Raw genomic sequence first — 18,194 nt, 5'->3', positions numbered from 1 at the left:
CTATATAATTTTCAATTATTATTAACAATAATGATGAAAAATGAATAGGTACCAAACCGGGCTATTTTTTATTTGTTTGACCTTGATATTGTAGGTGTATACGGTTGTTCTATAAATATGTATAACGTCCGCAATAGAAATTAACGGAAAAATACACTTTTGTGAAGTAAGTAAAAACTAAAATAATATATGCTGTTAACAATAAGATTCCTAAAGTTTATACCTACTTTAAAATGGCACATTTATGAGTAAGTAAGGCTAGGCTATTGAGTTAGTAAACAATAATATACTTCAAATAGTATATCAAATGGAAATGCATAACTAATACAATATAATATTATATTATTTACAAAACAGTAAATCCCATTCAAATTTCAAACACTATAAAGTGTAAGCTATTGGTATCGCACTCTAGCGACGTACGTGACAGACATATCAAATATGAAGACACCAGTTGTGTTGCCCCCTCACCCGACAGATGACGCTGGTGCACTGTCGGTCAACTGGCAACCGTACCGAACGTCCCATTCTAAAACGTATTTTCAGGTGCGGGTGACAATTGGATGCGGTGAACCGATGGTCGACTCAAATGTGACCCACCGCCCTATACAGCCGGTCGGGTTCGCGGTTTACAACGTTCGTGCCCTTGTTCGCGTAGAGTATCGGCCTTCCGTGAAACAGACCGGTCCGAGTGGGCAAACACTTGCACTTAACGCCTGAGTTGCAAGCTTTCAGACAGCTCGCCGGGGATGCCCTATGGGCGTCTTAGGTGTGTCAAAACCTAACCGTAGCCCTTCTTCGGAGGGTTGCCTTCTGACACTCCCGTCGAAGGCAGAGATCTGCACACGCAGATCGACGTGGATGTTCGAGTGAGCCACGGGGTGGGAACGTGGTCGGTTCGCCCGAAACGTTCCCGAGTGTGTGCTCTGCCGATCGTTTACGATAAAGCAACTTTACGGCGCCCATAGGACAGTACGCATTACGAGTCCAGTCATACTCATGGTGCAATGTCCATAGGGCGTACAATTCGAAACCGATTCCGACAACCGCACAAAACAGAATAATTATTTAGCAAAATTACACCCTTGATATTGTAATTCGATTATGTTAATTAAGAAAAAGTCCAGGCGGTAGATTAGGGGAAAAATTAAGTTTTAAATACCAACAATTTTTTTTTAAACAAAAATTAAGAGACATTTAAAAATAATGTAATAAATTGAAATATTTAATGAACATTTTAACCAACAAAGTAGTATTGTATTTCTGGGTGATTTACATATTGTTATTTTCTATTTCATACATTTTTGAAAATATATCACTGCACAAATGAATACTGTCTCGACTTGGCAGTTAGCAATGATTATAATTAATATTCAAAATCAGTGTTAGTAGTTTACGATAAAATACTCCTAATCACTTACATGGCGCACCTTATTAAAACAAATTATATTTAGATAGAACAATTTACAGGCAGTTTTACATGATTCAAAGGCTATCAGCCACAATATAATGGAGTGATTTTATTATTATATTCAGTCCACTCACAAATATGAGTAGAATGAAGTGTTTATCAACTATTAAAATAAGCTGATGTTCGTTTAACATAGTGACAGTAGATTAAGAAAAGTTAATTAACATTATTGTAATATTAAAGATAAATAAACGGTAAGTATGATAAAACAAATGGTTAAAAATACATAAATGAAAAAATAACCCTTTAAGTTTTTATAACTATTGTGTAGTGTAAATAAAACAATTAAAATTGCGCTACCGCCTATCGTTAAATTATAAATACTATAAACATTAAATTCCTATTCTTTTACGGTGGGTACTTTACTGTTGTTAGCCAAATTTTTAAGTATTTTCACCTAGTTCAATACCTGACATTTATATAGGTATTTTGTGTTATAATACAGTTCGTGTGACATGAAAATTTACAAATTAAAATTTGTCTTAAATAAAAAGTTTTTTTTAAGACAGTTAATTATTAGAAGACTATAAATTAAATATTTGTATTAATCATATCAATAACAATGAACCCATAATTTATATTACAATTCAAATAAAGAAATAAAAACATACAACTGTAATGTATAATTAATTAAAATACAAATAACAGCAAGAAACACTGATGTAAATCTCAGAAGTGTTGTGATGTTTCTCAATAATTGAGTTAATTATTATTATGGAAAAAATGTCTATATGTACACAAATAATTGCATATACAACTATTGTAGTTTTGAAGTCTATACATTCGAACTGGTGCTTAAACATTCCCAAAATAAAAGGTGACTTTGTGCCTATGTTAAAAAAGAAAAACAATTAGTATTGGACTAACAGTTTTAAGTTATAAACTTGGTAAATCGATATAAATTAAAAAAAAAAAAAACAATTTACCACAAAATAAAATTATTTTCATTTATAATATTTAAGTTAATCAAAATAAAATATTGTCTTTAAGCTATGATTTACAATTAACGACTAAGGAAGGGCCATACAATATTTTATTATTATTTATTACAGTTTTTTCTTCTTCTAGTTTTCTAAATTAGTGAGTAAGTTTTTTTTTATATACTAAGCTTTAATGAGTTTTACAAAACATATGGATACATTATTTTTATTTTAGAAATATTTTTTTTTATTAAGTTGCTGTACAGCTTGGCTGGAGTAAGAATACTCAGTACGTAGATAATTTGCTATTGTTTCAAATATGTTTAGTGTGGTGTGGCCCGACAATAGGTTTAAAATTAAATCTAACTTATTGCTGTTATTCTAAGAATAACAAATTACTTTAAATACTCAAATGAGTATTTAATTTATAATATAACTTTTTTTATTATATTTAATAAAAAATAAAAATTTAATAACAATATTTATTATTTATTGCGTTCATATAATTCATATATAGGATTGACTTAGTACATCATACTACATCTTATTTAGTCCATTGTGTCTTTTCATCAGTAAGAGGAACGTAAACAACATCCATAAGTTTTACAAAAGAAGTTACTCCTTCTAAATTTTTATCAACCACTGTCAAGGTTTGAGTGTCTTTAGGAGGTCCCACAGGCACCACTAGTCTTCCTCCTGGTTTTAATTGATCAATCAACTAAACAATAATATGTTAATACAATTAATTATCATTTATAAAGTTAAAATAATAATAATATCAATAAAAACAATAAACAAATAAAAAGCAAGTACAGTGGGCTCAGGGCATAGTAGGGATAGGAAAGTCATAGTTCTACAAGAATTATTATAACTGATAAATAAATGCTTTGATGCGAATCTGTGGAAAGTATGTACAAACCAGTACAGTCCAAACCAACCAAGCACAGTAAGAAAGTATTTTACGTGAGTAGTAGTAGTAGTGTAATAATAAGTGAGTAAGTAAGGGATGTCCAGTGTTCACAGATAAAAATATTGATAAAAGCATCATACGTAATGACAATCATGGGCTTAAAAATTAATTTTTAGTATTAGGGTGGATACGATAGTTACCCATGTATCGTAGTTAACAATATAATAAAAATATTTTCATTACATGTTGACTATTGATTCACTCACACAAAGCACCTGGAAATTGACTATGTCAAGTGTAATTTTCCACTTTTTTGGAGGGTTTTTCTTAATAAAAAAAAAGTTTGACTACAGATTTTTAAGAAAATTGTATATGTTATATTTTCATTCTAGATCTACTTTCGGTCTAATTTTGAGACCTAAATCTCTAAAACTGCTTGAAAAAATGTCTATCCCTTCTAGGGAAAAGGGTTTATGATATTTTTTTGGTTTCATACAAATTTGGAACTAATTAGGCTATTTTTAAAAACGTTATAGAGCATCGTAATTTTAAGTTGAAAATATTTTTAAAAAATTTAAGTGATTTACTCAATTTTTAAGGGAATAAGATGACTTTTTTTAATTTTTGGCCCAAAAAAGTACTTTTCAGATACAATTTCTGATTTATGAGTTACTACACAAAGAAATCGGTTCAGCAGTTTAAAAGATACCATAGGCCTAGACACAAAAAAAACAAATTAATAAATAGAACACATCATTGTAAATACAATACCTTCTCAGCTTCACATCAAAGCTAATAGAATGCCTGTTTTTTTTTAAACTATAATTTGTGATTGTACATAAAGTTAAGTCAAAAAAGAATTATTAACTAAAAACACTTTATAAAAAAAAAAAACCAGACTTTTTTTATAAGAAAACATAGACAGTATTGTTATCCCGGTCAGAAAAAAACAATACAAAAATAAATAAATTATAACCATAATAATAAATTATGTAATTTCTTAAGGAATATGCGAGTTGGAAAGCGAAAAGGGGACTTCTTGTCGGCAAAGTTGATTTAGAGAAAAACAACAAAACATTCGCAAATTATTTTTATTTGCAAACTTCAAAGTGCAGCTTAATATTATACAATCAAGATTCAGAAAATAGCACTAACCCAAATTTGAAAAATGCCAACAAGAGGTCCTTTTTTGCTTTCCGCATCACATTTATTATACACTTAACTGCTTTTGGAATTTCTGGAGAAGCTGCTCCAACATGTATTGCATTATATGGTGCATAGTTTTTTGCACCAAATCGTCCATCTCCCCCTAATAAAAAAGAAGTGAACAAACACAATAAAATGAATACACATAAAAAAAACTTTATTTAGTTATATAATAAATTATACTATTTTACTTACGTTCTAAAATAATACGCTTTAGTAACTCTGGGTTACCCTTTTTTATATTTGCTTGAGCTATTTCAATAAGCTCATGTACATGATCAACTCCTACGGCTTTACCATTTTCTCCTACCATAAATGCCATGCAAGCAGTTAAATATCCAGATCCCGAACCAACATCCAAAGCTCGTTCCCCATTTTTTAGGTGTTCTTTTAAAAGTTCCAACGCATATGCATGCTAAAAGAAAATATATTTTTACTAACATTTCATGAGTACATTTTTGTATTCCAACAATATTATACTCATTTAATATGGAAACTATATTATTTACAATATTGTTGATTACTTTACTCACCATATGAGGTGCACTAATAGTAGCTCCATAACCTATAGCCTGTGGTTCATCCCTGTATGGTGCTTGAGATACATAATATTGCCGATCTACTGTTCTCATTGCATTATAAACCTCGGGACTTGTTATGATTTGGTTTACTAAATAAAAAAAAGAACATGTAATTGTCTTTCGCTAAAGAATATATAGGTAAGTGCTGACGTGCATAAATGTTATTTCAACCTCTGGCTGACAGTATGCAATTAATTGCCGATTTAAGGTATGGATAGGATTGTTAAAAAATTACTTGTTCCCAACTATCACTTTTTTCTAGGTTTACTAAGCATAAAAAGAATTTTTTCATCATTACAGAATGTAAAAATCATGATAGATCATCTAATCTAATGTAGTAAAACTATAACTAACGATGACATTAAGTATTTTGGCATAAATGCACTTTACCAGGCCCCCCTTTTTTTGCGATATTTTTTTTACGATCTTATAGTATTTTTTTACGCTGATTAGGAATCTTATGCTGATAATAGTTGGAATCATCCGCCTGAATTTTTGAAACTTCAGCACTATTGCTTGATTGTGTTTAAGGAAAGGAATTTCATGAAAATATCATAATTTTAGAATCAATAAAAGCTGAGTAATAAAAACTCTATAACATACTACTACATACATTGTTTCATAAGTAATGTTATAACAATTATTATGAGGATTCGTAATATTAAAATAATAAAAATATTATAAAGTTATAATACAACACATCTGTATTATCATTATGAATTTTGTACTTACTTTTCAAATTCCGCAAAAGCTCAAAATTGTCTGCTCCGTGACATCTCCAAGCCATTGGAAATCCAAGCTATATAATTATGGAATAAATGAATAAAAACTTTATATATTATAATATATTCGAGAAAAATAAAAATGTTTATACTTCAGTTAATTGTTAGGTATTATTAATTACTACATATTAGTATACATACTATAAAAGCTATACATAAAATACACCTAGAACATTTTATAATAGTATATAGCATACACAATTACTAAGTACTGAGTACTGACAATAATATTGTCAAGTTACAATTCTTACAAATAATACAATATCTCAATTCCCACACACAAATTATCTGTAATCATTAATCTTCATGTTATCATTTCTGTTTGCTATTAAGACCATGGATAATAAAAGATTTATTATGAATGATTAAAACATATAACCACCATAGACCTTATACTACTAGATGGAGCGTCCGGGCAGGTACTTGATAACACTATAACTTCCAACTGTAGCTTGTAATACCTATATTGATAATTCAACAATATCAATTTTTATTTTTTAATAATACGTTATAATATAATAAGTCAATTTCATGTTGTAGTATTTATTGCTTATAATATAGTTGTAATATGTCGTGTATAGTGACAATAATTGGGCAAATGATAGTTGATAGTTTTGTATTTTAAGTCCAGGTAGTTGGTAGGTAGTAGATAGTCATTCTATAACTAGAATGGCACTTGTTTTGAAGCTCTAAATATTTTTAGATAATTGGATATGCAATTAGCTGTTGAAATCTCGATAAATTTCTCACCGTCATAACTAATTATTATATTGTAAAAGTATTTTAAACAAAAACATTAACAACATGAGTCATGACCATAATTGGTAATATTCTATTTTATCTAGGATTTTTACAATAATCTATTTTAGTACTTACAAGATAATAGATTTTGTTAGAAATTATAGCTGTATTTGTATGTGGGTCAAACGCTAAATAGGTACGAACCCTCGGGGAATTTTTGAAAATTACCCTGCATATCTGTTACGATAAAAAAGAATGTTCTCAATTTTTTTTTTGATTATTTTGGCCATGGTCGTTAAAAGTATTTTTAGTTTTTTTTTTTTTGACACGTCTTTTTTATTATTTTGTCACCGTAAAAAAAGTATTAAAAATTAGTGTATGTAAAATAATCTCGGTTTTCTGAAAAAAATATTGATTTATTTTTTTCAAGTAACAGAAAGTCATTAAATTTGAGTTTATAATTTAAAAAGTTGGGTTTTTCTAATATTTTTTTTCAGAGCGCTAAGATAATTTTACATAAAATATGTAAACTTCAAACTGGCTTCTTTATAAAAACAAAAAACCAGGTGAAATTTAACAGAAAAGTCGAAAACCGGGGAAAAACGATCATAGTAATCGTATTAGTTGAAATAATTATGTGTAAAAATAAGATAATATTCTGTTTTTTTCGACTTTTCTATGAAATTTTACCTATTTTTTTTGTTTTCGCGGAGAACCCAATTTGAAATTTTAATATATTATAATATAATATAATATTTGCCTAAATATATATTTAGAAGAGACATAATTTCCTTTTAATTTTCCAAATTTTCAAAAAAATATTTGTTTTATGCTTTTTGTTAAGTGTAATTAAAATTATTACTTATTAAATAATGACAACAGATCGACTGACTCACGATTTACGATAATTATTATCTTAAATCGAGGGACTCATGTACTTTTATAAATTTAATAAATACTATTATCTAAACTATTAGTTCAAAAGAATATGCCAAGGAATTATGTATTTATTATAAAAAATCAGAAAACTATACTACAACTTATTTACAATATAACATATTAACAAAACACTGTACTATATTACTTACTAATAATTAATAATTATTATGCCCAGCGGGCAGCGAGAGCTTTCGATTCTCATTTCTCTCAGAACGCGTTACTTCTTACGCCGCAGTCACATACGTCAGTAACGCCATTTTGGTTCTTCTATACATATTATAATAATTATTATTTAATGTGCAATGTATAAATATGTGAACATATTACAAACACAAAGGTAATATTTTTGTTATTAATTTGGTCAACCTGTTTATCAGCTGTTCGGCTTGTTTTTTCCGTTTTGTCCCTTTTCAGACGCAAATCGCAATACTTAAAACCGCCATATTTGTTTCTTTGTCAATAGTAAAAGTTAAAGCTCAATATTTTGCTCAAGCCTTCTGCCTTAGTCGAATTTTTAATGTGGTCTTAACTCTTAAATATAGCTATTCAATTTTCAAAGGTACAATACGCATCACCAAATATTGGCATCTACACTTAATAAAATAAAACTGCATTGTTTTCGGTCTCTAACTGTCAAGTCAAAACTCAAGAATAACATAGCAACACGTAACTTGTATTAACGAGCTTTACCAAGTACAGTATTTTATACTTATCTCTTTTTCGGTAGTTATTTCCTTGAACATTTTTTATCATATTTTCATTATTTCACGTAGTAAAGGTCGCATATTTTAATTGTCGGTAATTTTTTACTTTGAAATAAGTAGTGATGTAGGTAGTTACTACTTAGGTCCCTAATATAATTTATAAAATAATAAAAACAATTATGGAAGTTACATTTTTCTGTTTGATTATGTATTGTAATTTGCTAGTTAGTTCCAAAATTTAAATTTTATTCAAAAAAATTGTTTTTTTTAAACTTAAATAGCACATCTTTGCCATAAGTACATTTTTTTTCAATAGTTTTCTGTCTTGATTAGTGATAACTTCTTATTTCTTCACGGCCAGCTTATAGATTAAAAAATTTACTCTTAAGACACTGAATTTTAAAGAAGTTCTATCCTTTCTCTTCAAATTTAAGAAAAACACCCATTACATTGATTTGCCTGTTAACATTAACAAGGTGGACATTTTTTTTTTATTTCTCTTTAAGGAGAAAGTTTTGAACTGGGGTCTATAGTATAGTGTATACATTTAACTACATATATGTTTCGTTCAGTATGCAAATACTATAAAACTTTTTTTGGTTCGTGCTAAAAGGATTAACACTTTCATAAAATTATTTTTCTATTTTTTTTTTTTGCACTTGGCAGTTAACTTGTTTAAATTTGTCAAATGCACAATGATTGAATTTCTATTTATAAAATATAATACAAATTATATTACTTCTTATATGTTATATTCAAATAATAGCAAGTTATTTTATAGAAATATATGTTATTAATTTTCTAATAGGTAGATTTGTTGGCTATGTTGCACTATTCCATTTGATCTAGAATAAAATATTTTGGAATTGAAGAACATACAAGCTAATTAACAGTATGGAAAAAGTACCAAGGTCAAACCATACTACCTGTACCACCGGTCTTAATGTATGTTTTTACAATTCACTTTTTATTATTATAACTAGTATTCGAGTATACAGAAATCCTCCTTAAAATAAGAGAATACATTAAGAAACCTCCTCTAAAGCCGAATCCACATTACGCACAAAAGTTTGCAAACATTTTTCAATTACATGGGTTTTTTTGTGTGTGGATGTGTATGCCCTTACGGATGTTTCATTGATATTTGATGTGTTCAATAGAGTATCAAACATGTGCAGCAATGTGGACCCGGCAAAAAAAAGGAAAACTATTTTGTTTTTACACATAATTATTTCAACTATTTTTATAACTAGTTGTTTTTTCCAGTGTTTTTTTATTTTTCTATGAAATATCGCCTTTTTTTTTTCTTTTTTTTTTCTAAGCGTTTTTATGGAGAAGGTAGTTTGAAAATTACTAATAATATAAATAGGTTAACCTATCAATAATTAAGGCAATAGTTTAACAGACAAAATTTTCCCCAAAGCTAGAATTTTTATTCATCTGTTTTGAATAAAGCTAACCATTAACCATTAAGCTTAGCATTAACTATAAATGACCAGTAACTAACAAGCACTGGTTGCTTCTGGTTTTACAGAAAACCTTTATAAGCCTAGTCTCCCTAGTTACGCCTATAATTAAATTATTATAATATCTGTTATTTTATAATACATTTATAAAAGAATAATGAATGTAAAATAAAAATAAGAACCTCAGTACGTTTTATGTTTTGTTTTTCTAGAACTTGGATACAACAGCTCAGTTAAATATGGTAGAACCCAATACATCTCAAAATGCATTAGAATCTGTAAAAATGTTAGATCTTCACCGTATGCTTAATGGGCAGAATAACACAGTGGTGGCATTCAAAATAAATGAGTATGAAAAGGCAATACAAGAAAAGGATGAAAAAATTAAATCATTGAAAAAACAGATGGTGAACTCTAAAAATAACAGTGTTACACTTAAACAGTTTTACAAATCTGTAGAAGAAAAGTATGATTTATTTTTTACTGTTATAGTTTTTAATTTCTACCATGTTAGCAATATGTAAAAAAAAAAGTCTGCCTTAATTCGATAAAATAAACAGCGCATTCAGTATATTTATTTTAAAAGTATAGGCAAGCATTATCAGATTAAACAACCCATAATGCTCTGTTTTTTTGTTAAGATACATGGCCTGTTTTTTTTTATCAAAAACAAACTTTTCTAAAATTTAATTTTAACAAAACTCGACAATGTGACTGATTGTGAAAAAAGTTTCAAGTCTCCCACAACTCAAAAATGGGAGTTATGCTTGTACTCCCAAGTACATTTTTCATATGCTTCCAAAATAATGTTTAAAAAACAAAACAAAACCACCATTTATTATTTAAATATGACTTTTCACTATTAGACCAGTCACGTGTAGATTTGCTTTGGCAAAAGACAAGGGCACATTTTAGTCTCTGAGTGATGGATAAACAATAAAAATATTGTAGTGTTTTATTACAATATGAGACGCAGGGTCTGAACTATTTTCATATAACCTGGCAAGTGGCAACTACGGTCTAGTCTGCTGTCAAGATGAGCTGCATCAATGTGTTAGGTTTTACTCCAGTTTAAAATTTGTACGATATAGGGAAGTATTGTCTAGCAGTAGAATGTCTATAACCAAACAATAACGTATTGAACTGATTTTCTTAAAAATAAAAAATTGATTATTTCAGCTATAATTTAACATATAATAATAATATTTAATTGATAGTAGGAAAAGTTATGTTAAGCACCAATTAAGAGTATCTGAATTCTAACTTACATTTTATTTTATTTTCAGGACCACTTTTACAATTGACACTTGTAAGCAAATGGACACGAGTTTCACTTCAATTTGTAATCGCTTAAATAAGTTAGGAGAAAATCTTGATAATTCTAAATCCAGACAAAAAGAAATAGTTGATTTAGTAGTTCAAACTACAAATAATTTTCAAGAAAAGTTATTAAAAGTGTCAGAGGATTTAGAAGATTCATTAAAATGTGGTTTGTATATAAGTTTTTCATTTTTAAGTTAAATAATTGGTAAATACTTGTTCAACTTCCAAAATTACTAAATCCCTGTATAGTGTGTGTGTAAATATATATATATATATACACCCACACACAATATAACTATATTTCAAATATAAATTATTTATAGAAAAACAATTTTTTTTTAAATACTTATCTAGTTAAAAAAGTTAGAATTTATAAAATTTTAAAAAATAGACAGTTTTTCAAAAAACAGATTAACAATAATTCCAATAATAGCATATCTGGTATTATAAGTGCAATAAATTCTAGATTTAAAACTATTTTCTACAGTCGTTGCCAGATAACTTGGCACAGATGTGGTGGTGTGAAAACGCAAAGCCAGGGGTTCTCTGTATTTCATGTTTTTTTTTGTCTATTATGCCTTGTCAAAGCATAGTTCAAAGTTTATTTTTATAAAATGTATAAAAAAATTAATAGTAATAACAACAACAAATAATAAATGCCGCCGCTGTGCCAATTTATCTGGCAACGACTGTACATAATTAATTCCTCACAAAAATAACCAAAAATGGTGAACTATGCTTTCTCTACAAAACATCTTAGAATTATGTATGACAACCATAATTGGTCTAGAACTGAAATTATGTAATCATATATAAATATGAATAAGAATAAGAGTTAGATTTTTGTATCATGTTAAAATGCTAGTTTATACACATTTCTATATTAAGTGTTATGTTATTAAAGAATAAGTATGTAATTACATTTCATAAAAAAAAAAATTTCAGTTAACGTTGAAAAGATGAAAGCTAAAAATGAATTATCAAATTTAGAAATCCAACACACCGAAGATTTAATAAAATATAAATCAAGTCTTGAAAATATTGCTAATGAATTGGATAAGATAAAAACTGAAGTAATTATTAAATTTAAATTTTTAGATTAGATGGGTATCTTTTTTTTCCTCTGTTTTGTTCTGCATGAATGGAGTAGCCTTCTTTATAATTTCTTTAGACCTTTTAAGTAAGTGACTGTGCATCTTAAATTTCTGTACCTAAGAAGTTGTTAATTGGTAATATTAAAGAGGAAGCTATGGTTCTCTGGAAAAATAGTTTTTTGCTCATCCAGGATAAGCGTAAGGCCAAAGAATAGAACAACTTGGCATTTTATTCGTGTGTGTGTGTTTGTTTTAAAATACTTATATCTGTCGAATATTGCATATGTGGATTCAAAATTTTCCTTAAATTGTACCAGTTTTTTCAGTTGTCTAGAATCCAGATAAACTGATTACAATTCGGTGGCGATTGGTTGATTTTAACCTTTTGAATGAAGTAAACTTGATCACCAATCTTTCCTGGTAGAAATTGTCACTTTAAACATTTTACATTTCAGTTACTTGCTAAATCTTATGATGTATTTGTTTTATTAGAGAAATGACATGTATGATCAATTAATTGAAGTTAAAAATGTATTTAAAGAAAAGACGACATCCTACGAAAAGAAAATGTATGGCGAATAATCATTTGTAACTTTTATTACAATATTTTAATTTATTATTCTATTTTGTTTTATAGACAAGGTTTTGAAAATGAACTTCAACAAAAACAAGCTGATAATACATTGCTTGTTAGGAAGAATAATTCAATTGAAGAAAAATGCAAGGACTTGACTAATGAAATTCAAAGAGTTAATGATGAACTTGATGGTTTAAAACAATCCTTGTAATTATTTTATGTATATATTGTTCTGTAAACAAGGTCGGAGGAGGACAATTGGGTGAGGTGGCAATGGACAGTGCTAACTGTTGCTGGTGACACAAGTCATAAATGATTTAGTTTGCTGGTTGAGAAGTCTGCTAGTCAAATAGAACTTCAATGCTTTCTCCGGCAAATATGAACTACCCGTTCTAAGTAGCGAATAGCATTAACCCTCCGTTAGTCGTGCGATTTTTGATCACACTTAAATAAAGAGTGACCTATGTACATTTCTTACCTGAGTCACAGTGTGACTAAATGTGACTGCAGTAGTTTTGACCATAGCACAATTATCGGCAGGTTTAAAGACTTACTACTTAGAAGAGATGTATTAAATAAGCCGCTTGATCAATTAACAATCCTGTCAACTATTATAACTATTTTAAACAGGTCTGAAAAAGAGAATGAACTTAAAAATCTATTAGCAATCACGAAAGACCAATCAGAGCAGCTCAAAGACAAAATGGTAACACAAGAGTTGTGTGAAGAATTAAAGAAAAATAATTCAGCAATGGTTGAGCGTACTGAAAATTTAGAATGTGTCAACTCAAAATTACTAGAAGAAATTAATACCTTGAAATCAAAGAATGATGAGTTATTTAATGATGATAAAAAAGTTGATGAGATTTGTAAAAGTTATGATGAAGTTAGTAGTATTATATATTTTTTTAATATTATATACTTGTGGTTCATGTTTTTTAAATTTAATATTTAATTTTTTACCTCTTAAATTATCAGTTTGTGTGTGGTGTTGACAGACAATATCTGTTTCACAGTGCCACGGGAATCAAACTGGGCACTTCTTTATATCAAGTTTGACGCCTTATACTACTGTCACATAACGTTGACACTTAATAGTTATAATTTTTCTATTTTTCATTCATTTGACGTGTAGTACTAAATAGTTAATTATTACTAAAAGTCTGTTATTAAACTACAGTTTGTTAAAAATAATGTAGGCAAATTTTACAATTGGTATTCTGTCATTGTGTATGGCGTGGTGGTATAAAATAAAGCGTCAACATTTGTTACTAGGCATACTAAGTTGGCTAGATTCCTACAACACTATAAAATCTATGACAGCTCTCACCCCCACACAAGCAATTTTTGTCTTTTCATTATGGATGGAAAAGTTAATGTTAAAATTCATGGATATGTATATAGATTATGTATCATATTATGTATGAGTATAAATAATAAAACAAATTGTCATGTATTTTTTTTATAGAAATTAGTTTTATTTATATAAAATAATTTGTTTTCTACATTTTTTTTATTATAATTGTTTTTGAAGCTGCTTAAAATTCAAGAGGAAAAATTAAATAATTGCATTAAGGATTTAGAAAAGTGTAATGCAAATGAACAAGCACTTCAAAAAGAATCTATGTATTTAAAAGCGAAGATAGATATGTCAAATAAAACGATTGATGCTATGCAAGAAGAATTAAAAAATAATAACATGCAAATTATTCCAGAATTACAAAAAAAAATTGATGTAAGAATTAAGATATCTAAAAAAAAATGTATAACACGGAAAACTTGCTTTATTTTTCATTCGTTTTAGGTATTGAGTACAGATTTAAGTAAATCACATCAAATGTTACGTGATTCAGCCAAAGGTTTTGTTACTGAAAAGAGTGAATTGGAAAAGGAAAAAATGGAATTGGAGAATGAGAATAAAGACCGTTGTAAACAAATTGAAAAGTTATCATCCGGCTATGTAAGGACAATTATATATATTTCCCCTCTGTTGTGTTTATATTATATTATAATTATTTAAGTTATAGTAAAATAACAAACATTATTTAATGTTCTTTTATATGATAAAGACGTTTTTTTTAGAGTTAAATTTAATACATTTAGAGCCAATAAAAAATGTGTTGTATGATTTTCATAAAGTATGTTGAATTATAGACATACATATTGCTTTTTTTTAGATGAAATACAAAACAAGAGCTAAGCAGCTTTATGAAGAAATGGTGAAACTACGTCGCATGTTATCAAAATCAGTGGATTCAAAAACTACTAAAAGCCAAAATCCTGAAACAATTGAGGTAAAATGTTTATTTTGAGATTAAATATATATATATATATATTTTTTTTTTTAATATATTAACTGATATATTATTAATTATGTATTTATGTATTATAATTAATATTTTATAAAAATTTTCAGATAAGTGATGGTGAAGATGTAAGTAATATCGTAAATTCTTAACATAAATATTTTTAAAACTTTGGTTGTGTATTTTACCTTAAATGTATTAAATGCTTAGAATGATGATGATGTCAGTATTGTAGAGGTTAATGAACATGACCTTTCAATGATGGACTTCAGTTTTCAATCTTCTTTCAAAAGAAACACTCCCTCAATATTGGACCAAAGCATGTCCAGTTCAAAGAAACTAAAAATGTCTATGGATTTAAATTCAACTATGGATCGCAATAAAAATTATCTAATCAAGGAGGTAAATTTATAATGCATTTTTCATATTAATTGTGGCAAACATAATAATACCGTTTTTAATGTAAGTTTGTGGTTTTTTCCAATTTATTGGTTTCATTTTTACCATTTACAAATTTGCATCAATGCATTATTTCCATAATAATTTCATCACTATAATATTTTTAGATTCTACAATCCGGTGACTTTTTAATTTCATTCTGTTTAGCAGTCAATGCATTTTGTTTAAAGAAACAAAAACAGTTGACATTTCTAACTATTGACTAATAGTTTTATTTATTTGAAATTTATTTTCAGCTTCCCATTAAAACATTAAAGGTACTTAAAGGTTACTTAAAGTAAATTAAATTGATAAGCTAAGTTTTATACAGTAATGGCATTTCAGATTTCTATTTTAAACCATTATTAACACCTTAAATCTTTTAACTAAGCAGCCAATAACTAAAATGAATTATGGCACTATTATAATTTTGGAAGTTATGAATTTAAGAGTTCTTGTGATTGATATTTTTTAAAGACTAATGTTTAGGAAATGTGTCAATCACATGTAGACTAGCTGTGCAAGTATCAAATAAATAATTAGTTACTAAATCTTATGTGACTTTCATTGCATTGCATAGGACTAAGATTATCATGAACGCCCATTCACATGACAATTGCTACACTTGTACCACCTAAATTAAATTTGTATTTTAGACAAGTTTCAATTTCAAACAGTATGTTGCAATATGTGATCCGATATTCTGAAAAAATAATCAGTTTCTTCGTACACAAATATTTCTAATATTAACTGTAGTTAATTAAATATTTGTATTTAAAAAAAAAATGTTAATTTATTTTGTCAAAAAAAATATGCTATTTGCAAGGATTTATATTTATTGTATTTATTAGGAGTATAAAGAGGAAACTAGTAGTAATACATCACAATCGAAAAATCGCAGTTTTGAAGTGAATAAAGAAAACGCTAAACTAAATGATGCAATGCCTGTAAAGAATAGCAGCATGTCTCGCAGAAAACAATTTAAAATACCATCGGACATTATTCCGATGCAAGTGAGTATGACTAAAATTCCTCTTATCTATGTATTATTTGGATTATTTAATTAAAATATGAAATACAATTGCAGAAAAAAAAAGAATTACAAAATAAGCAGACAAAGAAAAAGAAAACGTCGAATACGGCAACAACGGGTTCTAAAAATAATGATACCAATTATAAACCATAGGTATGGAAAAAATTATTACATTAATAGCTCATAATTTATCAAAAAAAAAGTGCTCTTATTTGTGTGTGTGGCCTTTAATTCACGTCAAACCACACTGGTGAAATTCTGATGACCAGTGTATTTTTGGTTAGTTTTTTTTTATTCTTATTAGAGTGATATGACAAAACTATAACGTGTGAAGTGTATATTAATTATTTTCAATACCATCATATTTTCCTCTCTGGGTCAAATGGGCTTAATACATATTTTTGTGTTGATAACATTAATACATTTATATGTTGTATTCTGTTTTTGTAATATTTATTTAACTTTACAGGCTACGGGAAGCTAATTACAAAATATTCATACGCGTTTTGAAAAACAAAGTACTAAGAATGGATGTTTATTATTTGTTGTTAATTTTATTTTTATCAATCTAAACCATTTATTAATGTTCAAAAAAGTCTTTATTATTTTTACTTACATTCATTTAAATTGTTAGTAATAATAGGGGCACAATTATATGTTAAGTATTGAATTATAAAATCAAATGTGTGTAAAGATTCGACAAATAAATTTTTGTGTTAATTATTTGTTTATTTCTTTAATTATTTTACCTGACACCTCCAAATACATTTTTGCTTTAGACAATATCTGAATTCCCAGTGACTGTGTCAGTTTATAGAATAAAAAATATTATTTTGTTCAGTTTTTCAAAACAAATTTAAAATTACTCTCAAAATGTTTATTATTATGTTGGAATGATTGAAGATTAAAGACATTTTTTCGTATCAGTCATAAGCTCAATTATTACTATGTGTAAATCCTATAATTGATTACATTGGCTAGCGACAAAATTATGTTATCTATGAGCTGCAGAAGGAAAATCACCTTTTTAATTTCTTGATAAAAACAATTGTAGCACCCTAACAGCTTTAACTACAAGTTGGTTTACAAGTTTTAATTTAGAAAACTGTTAATTTGTTTTTATAAATATATATAATTTGTGCTTGCTCCTCTCCTGTGGAAAATTTAGTATTGATCAGCTATGAACTGTAAAAGAAACTTATAGACAAGGTACTACAGGTTACAGAAAAAAAAAATGTTTCGGCCATAAACTTTCATTTAATTATTAAGTATGTAAAAACCGTTATATAGCCAGGCTGTTCACGTAATAAATCCGTAATAATAATTTAAATATAACTAATAGAATATTTTTAAACATTAAAAAAACAATATTATATCAATAAAATTTTAATACAAGTAGTCCATACGCTTAATTTTATAAATAAACTCCAAGTAGCTTAGAACATCGTCAGAAAAGTTTTATAGCAATATTGACATATTAAGACGTCAGGTAACTAATAGTATGAATGTGGACAAATATGACATATTATTAGACATAAGTATACAACAGTATTAGAAATAAAATTTTAAAAAAATTGTTTTTACTCTATCCATAAACTACATGAAAACTATTTTTAACAATAATTACGTTATACTTACATTAATTTAATTAAAATAATTATGTTAAAACAGTTTTTTATTAGTCTGGCATACCTATATTAACT

At 27.5% G+C, this 18,194-nt stretch overlaps 2 protein-coding genes across 11 annotated transcripts; one reads left to right on the top strand and one right to left on the bottom strand.

The window, feature by feature from the left end:
- Positions 1-2,123: 2,123 nt before the first annotated feature.
- Positions 2,124-6,167, bottom strand: LOC126834487 (protein-L-isoaspartate(D-aspartate) O-methyltransferase). 3 transcript variants are annotated; one of them, XM_050566437.1, is made up of 7 exons: positions 6,012-6,167; positions 5,821-5,887; positions 5,041-5,177; positions 4,703-4,922; positions 4,525-4,610; positions 2,923-3,109; positions 2,124-2,300 (listed from the first exon to the last, which is right to left on the bottom strand). In XM_050566437.1, exons 1-6 carry the CDS (start codon positions 6,063-6,065, stop codon positions 2,936-2,938), a joined length of 738 nt encoding a protein of 245 aa, XP_050422394.1. In that variant the 5' UTR covers positions 6,066-6,167; the 3' UTR covers positions 2,124-2,300; positions 2,923-2,935. The 3 variants fall into 3 exon arrangements, with proteins under 3 accessions (XP_050422394.1, XP_050422393.1, XP_050422395.1); XM_050566436.1 differs by lacking the exon at positions 2,124-2,300 and having other exon boundaries at positions 2,860-3,109; positions 6,012-6,166; XM_050566438.1 differs by lacking the exons at positions 2,124-2,300; positions 6,012-6,167 and having other exon boundaries at positions 2,860-3,109; positions 5,821-5,956.
- A 193-nt stretch (positions 6,168-6,360) lies between these two features.
- Positions 6,361-17,170, top strand: LOC126834481 (uncharacterized protein MCAP_0864-like). Of its 8 annotated transcripts, XM_050566424.1 has the most exons (17): positions 6,361-6,501; positions 6,574-6,694; positions 9,063-9,199; positions 9,933-10,186; positions 11,007-11,209; positions 11,989-12,116; positions 12,630-12,706; positions 12,775-12,921; positions 13,345-13,600; positions 14,249-14,449; positions 14,519-14,674; positions 14,892-15,008; positions 15,131-15,148; positions 15,231-15,422; positions 16,310-16,471; positions 16,546-16,644; positions 16,961-17,170. In XM_050566424.1, exons 3-16 carry the CDS (start codon positions 9,149-9,151, stop codon positions 16,642-16,644), a joined length of 2,061 nt encoding a protein of 686 aa, XP_050422381.1. In that variant the 5' UTR covers positions 6,361-6,501; positions 6,574-6,694; positions 9,063-9,148; the 3' UTR covers positions 16,961-17,170. The 8 variants fall into 8 exon arrangements, with proteins under 8 accessions (XP_050422381.1, XP_050422382.1, XP_050422379.1 ...); XM_050566425.1 differs by lacking the exon at positions 6,574-6,694; XM_050566422.1 differs by lacking the exon at positions 6,574-6,694 and having other exon boundaries at positions 6,361-6,512; positions 9,067-9,199.
- Positions 17,171-18,194: the final 1,024 nt, after the last annotated feature.

This window comes from Adelges cooleyi, unplaced genomic scaffold, assembly GCF_023614345.1.
Source record: "Adelges cooleyi isolate 19-005CV unplaced genomic scaffold, UGA_ACOO_1.1 ACOO_flye_CR_arks_rails_tigmint_CR_PRNA_21, whole genome shotgun sequence".
Classification (NCBI taxonomy): domain Eukaryota; kingdom Metazoa; phylum Arthropoda; class Insecta; order Hemiptera; family Adelgidae; genus Adelges; species Adelges cooleyi.
The sequence above is the reverse complement of the archived record's forward strand: the minus strand, read 5'-3'. Positions and strand labels throughout refer to the sequence as shown.

Bases quoted from the DNA above. Each gene is read 5' to 3' on its own strand.
- LOC126834487 (XM_050566437.1), bottom strand. From the start codon at position 6,065: ATGCTATATACTATTATAAAATGTTCTAGGTGTATTTTATGTATAGCT. The intron at 5,178-5,820 runs GTAAGTACAAAA...TTTTTTATTTAG, and splicing joins GCTTTTGCGGAATTTGAAAA to TAAACCAAATCATAACAAGT. The intron at 4,611-4,702 runs GTAAGTAAAATA...CTTTTTTATTAG, and splicing joins AAAGCGTATTATTTTAGAAC to GGGGAGATGGACGATTTGGT.
- LOC126834481 (XM_050566425.1), top strand. From the start codon at position 9,149: ATGGAAAAAGTACCAAGGTCAAACCATACTACCTGTACCACCGGTCTT. The intron at 9,200-9,932 runs GTATGTTTTTAC...TTGTTTTTCTAG, and splicing joins CCTGTACCACCGGTCTTAAT to AACTTGGATACAACAGCTCA. The intron at 12,922-13,344 runs GTAATTATTTTA...TATTTTAAACAG, and splicing joins GATGGTTTAAAACAATCCTT to GTCTGAAAAAGAGAATGAAC.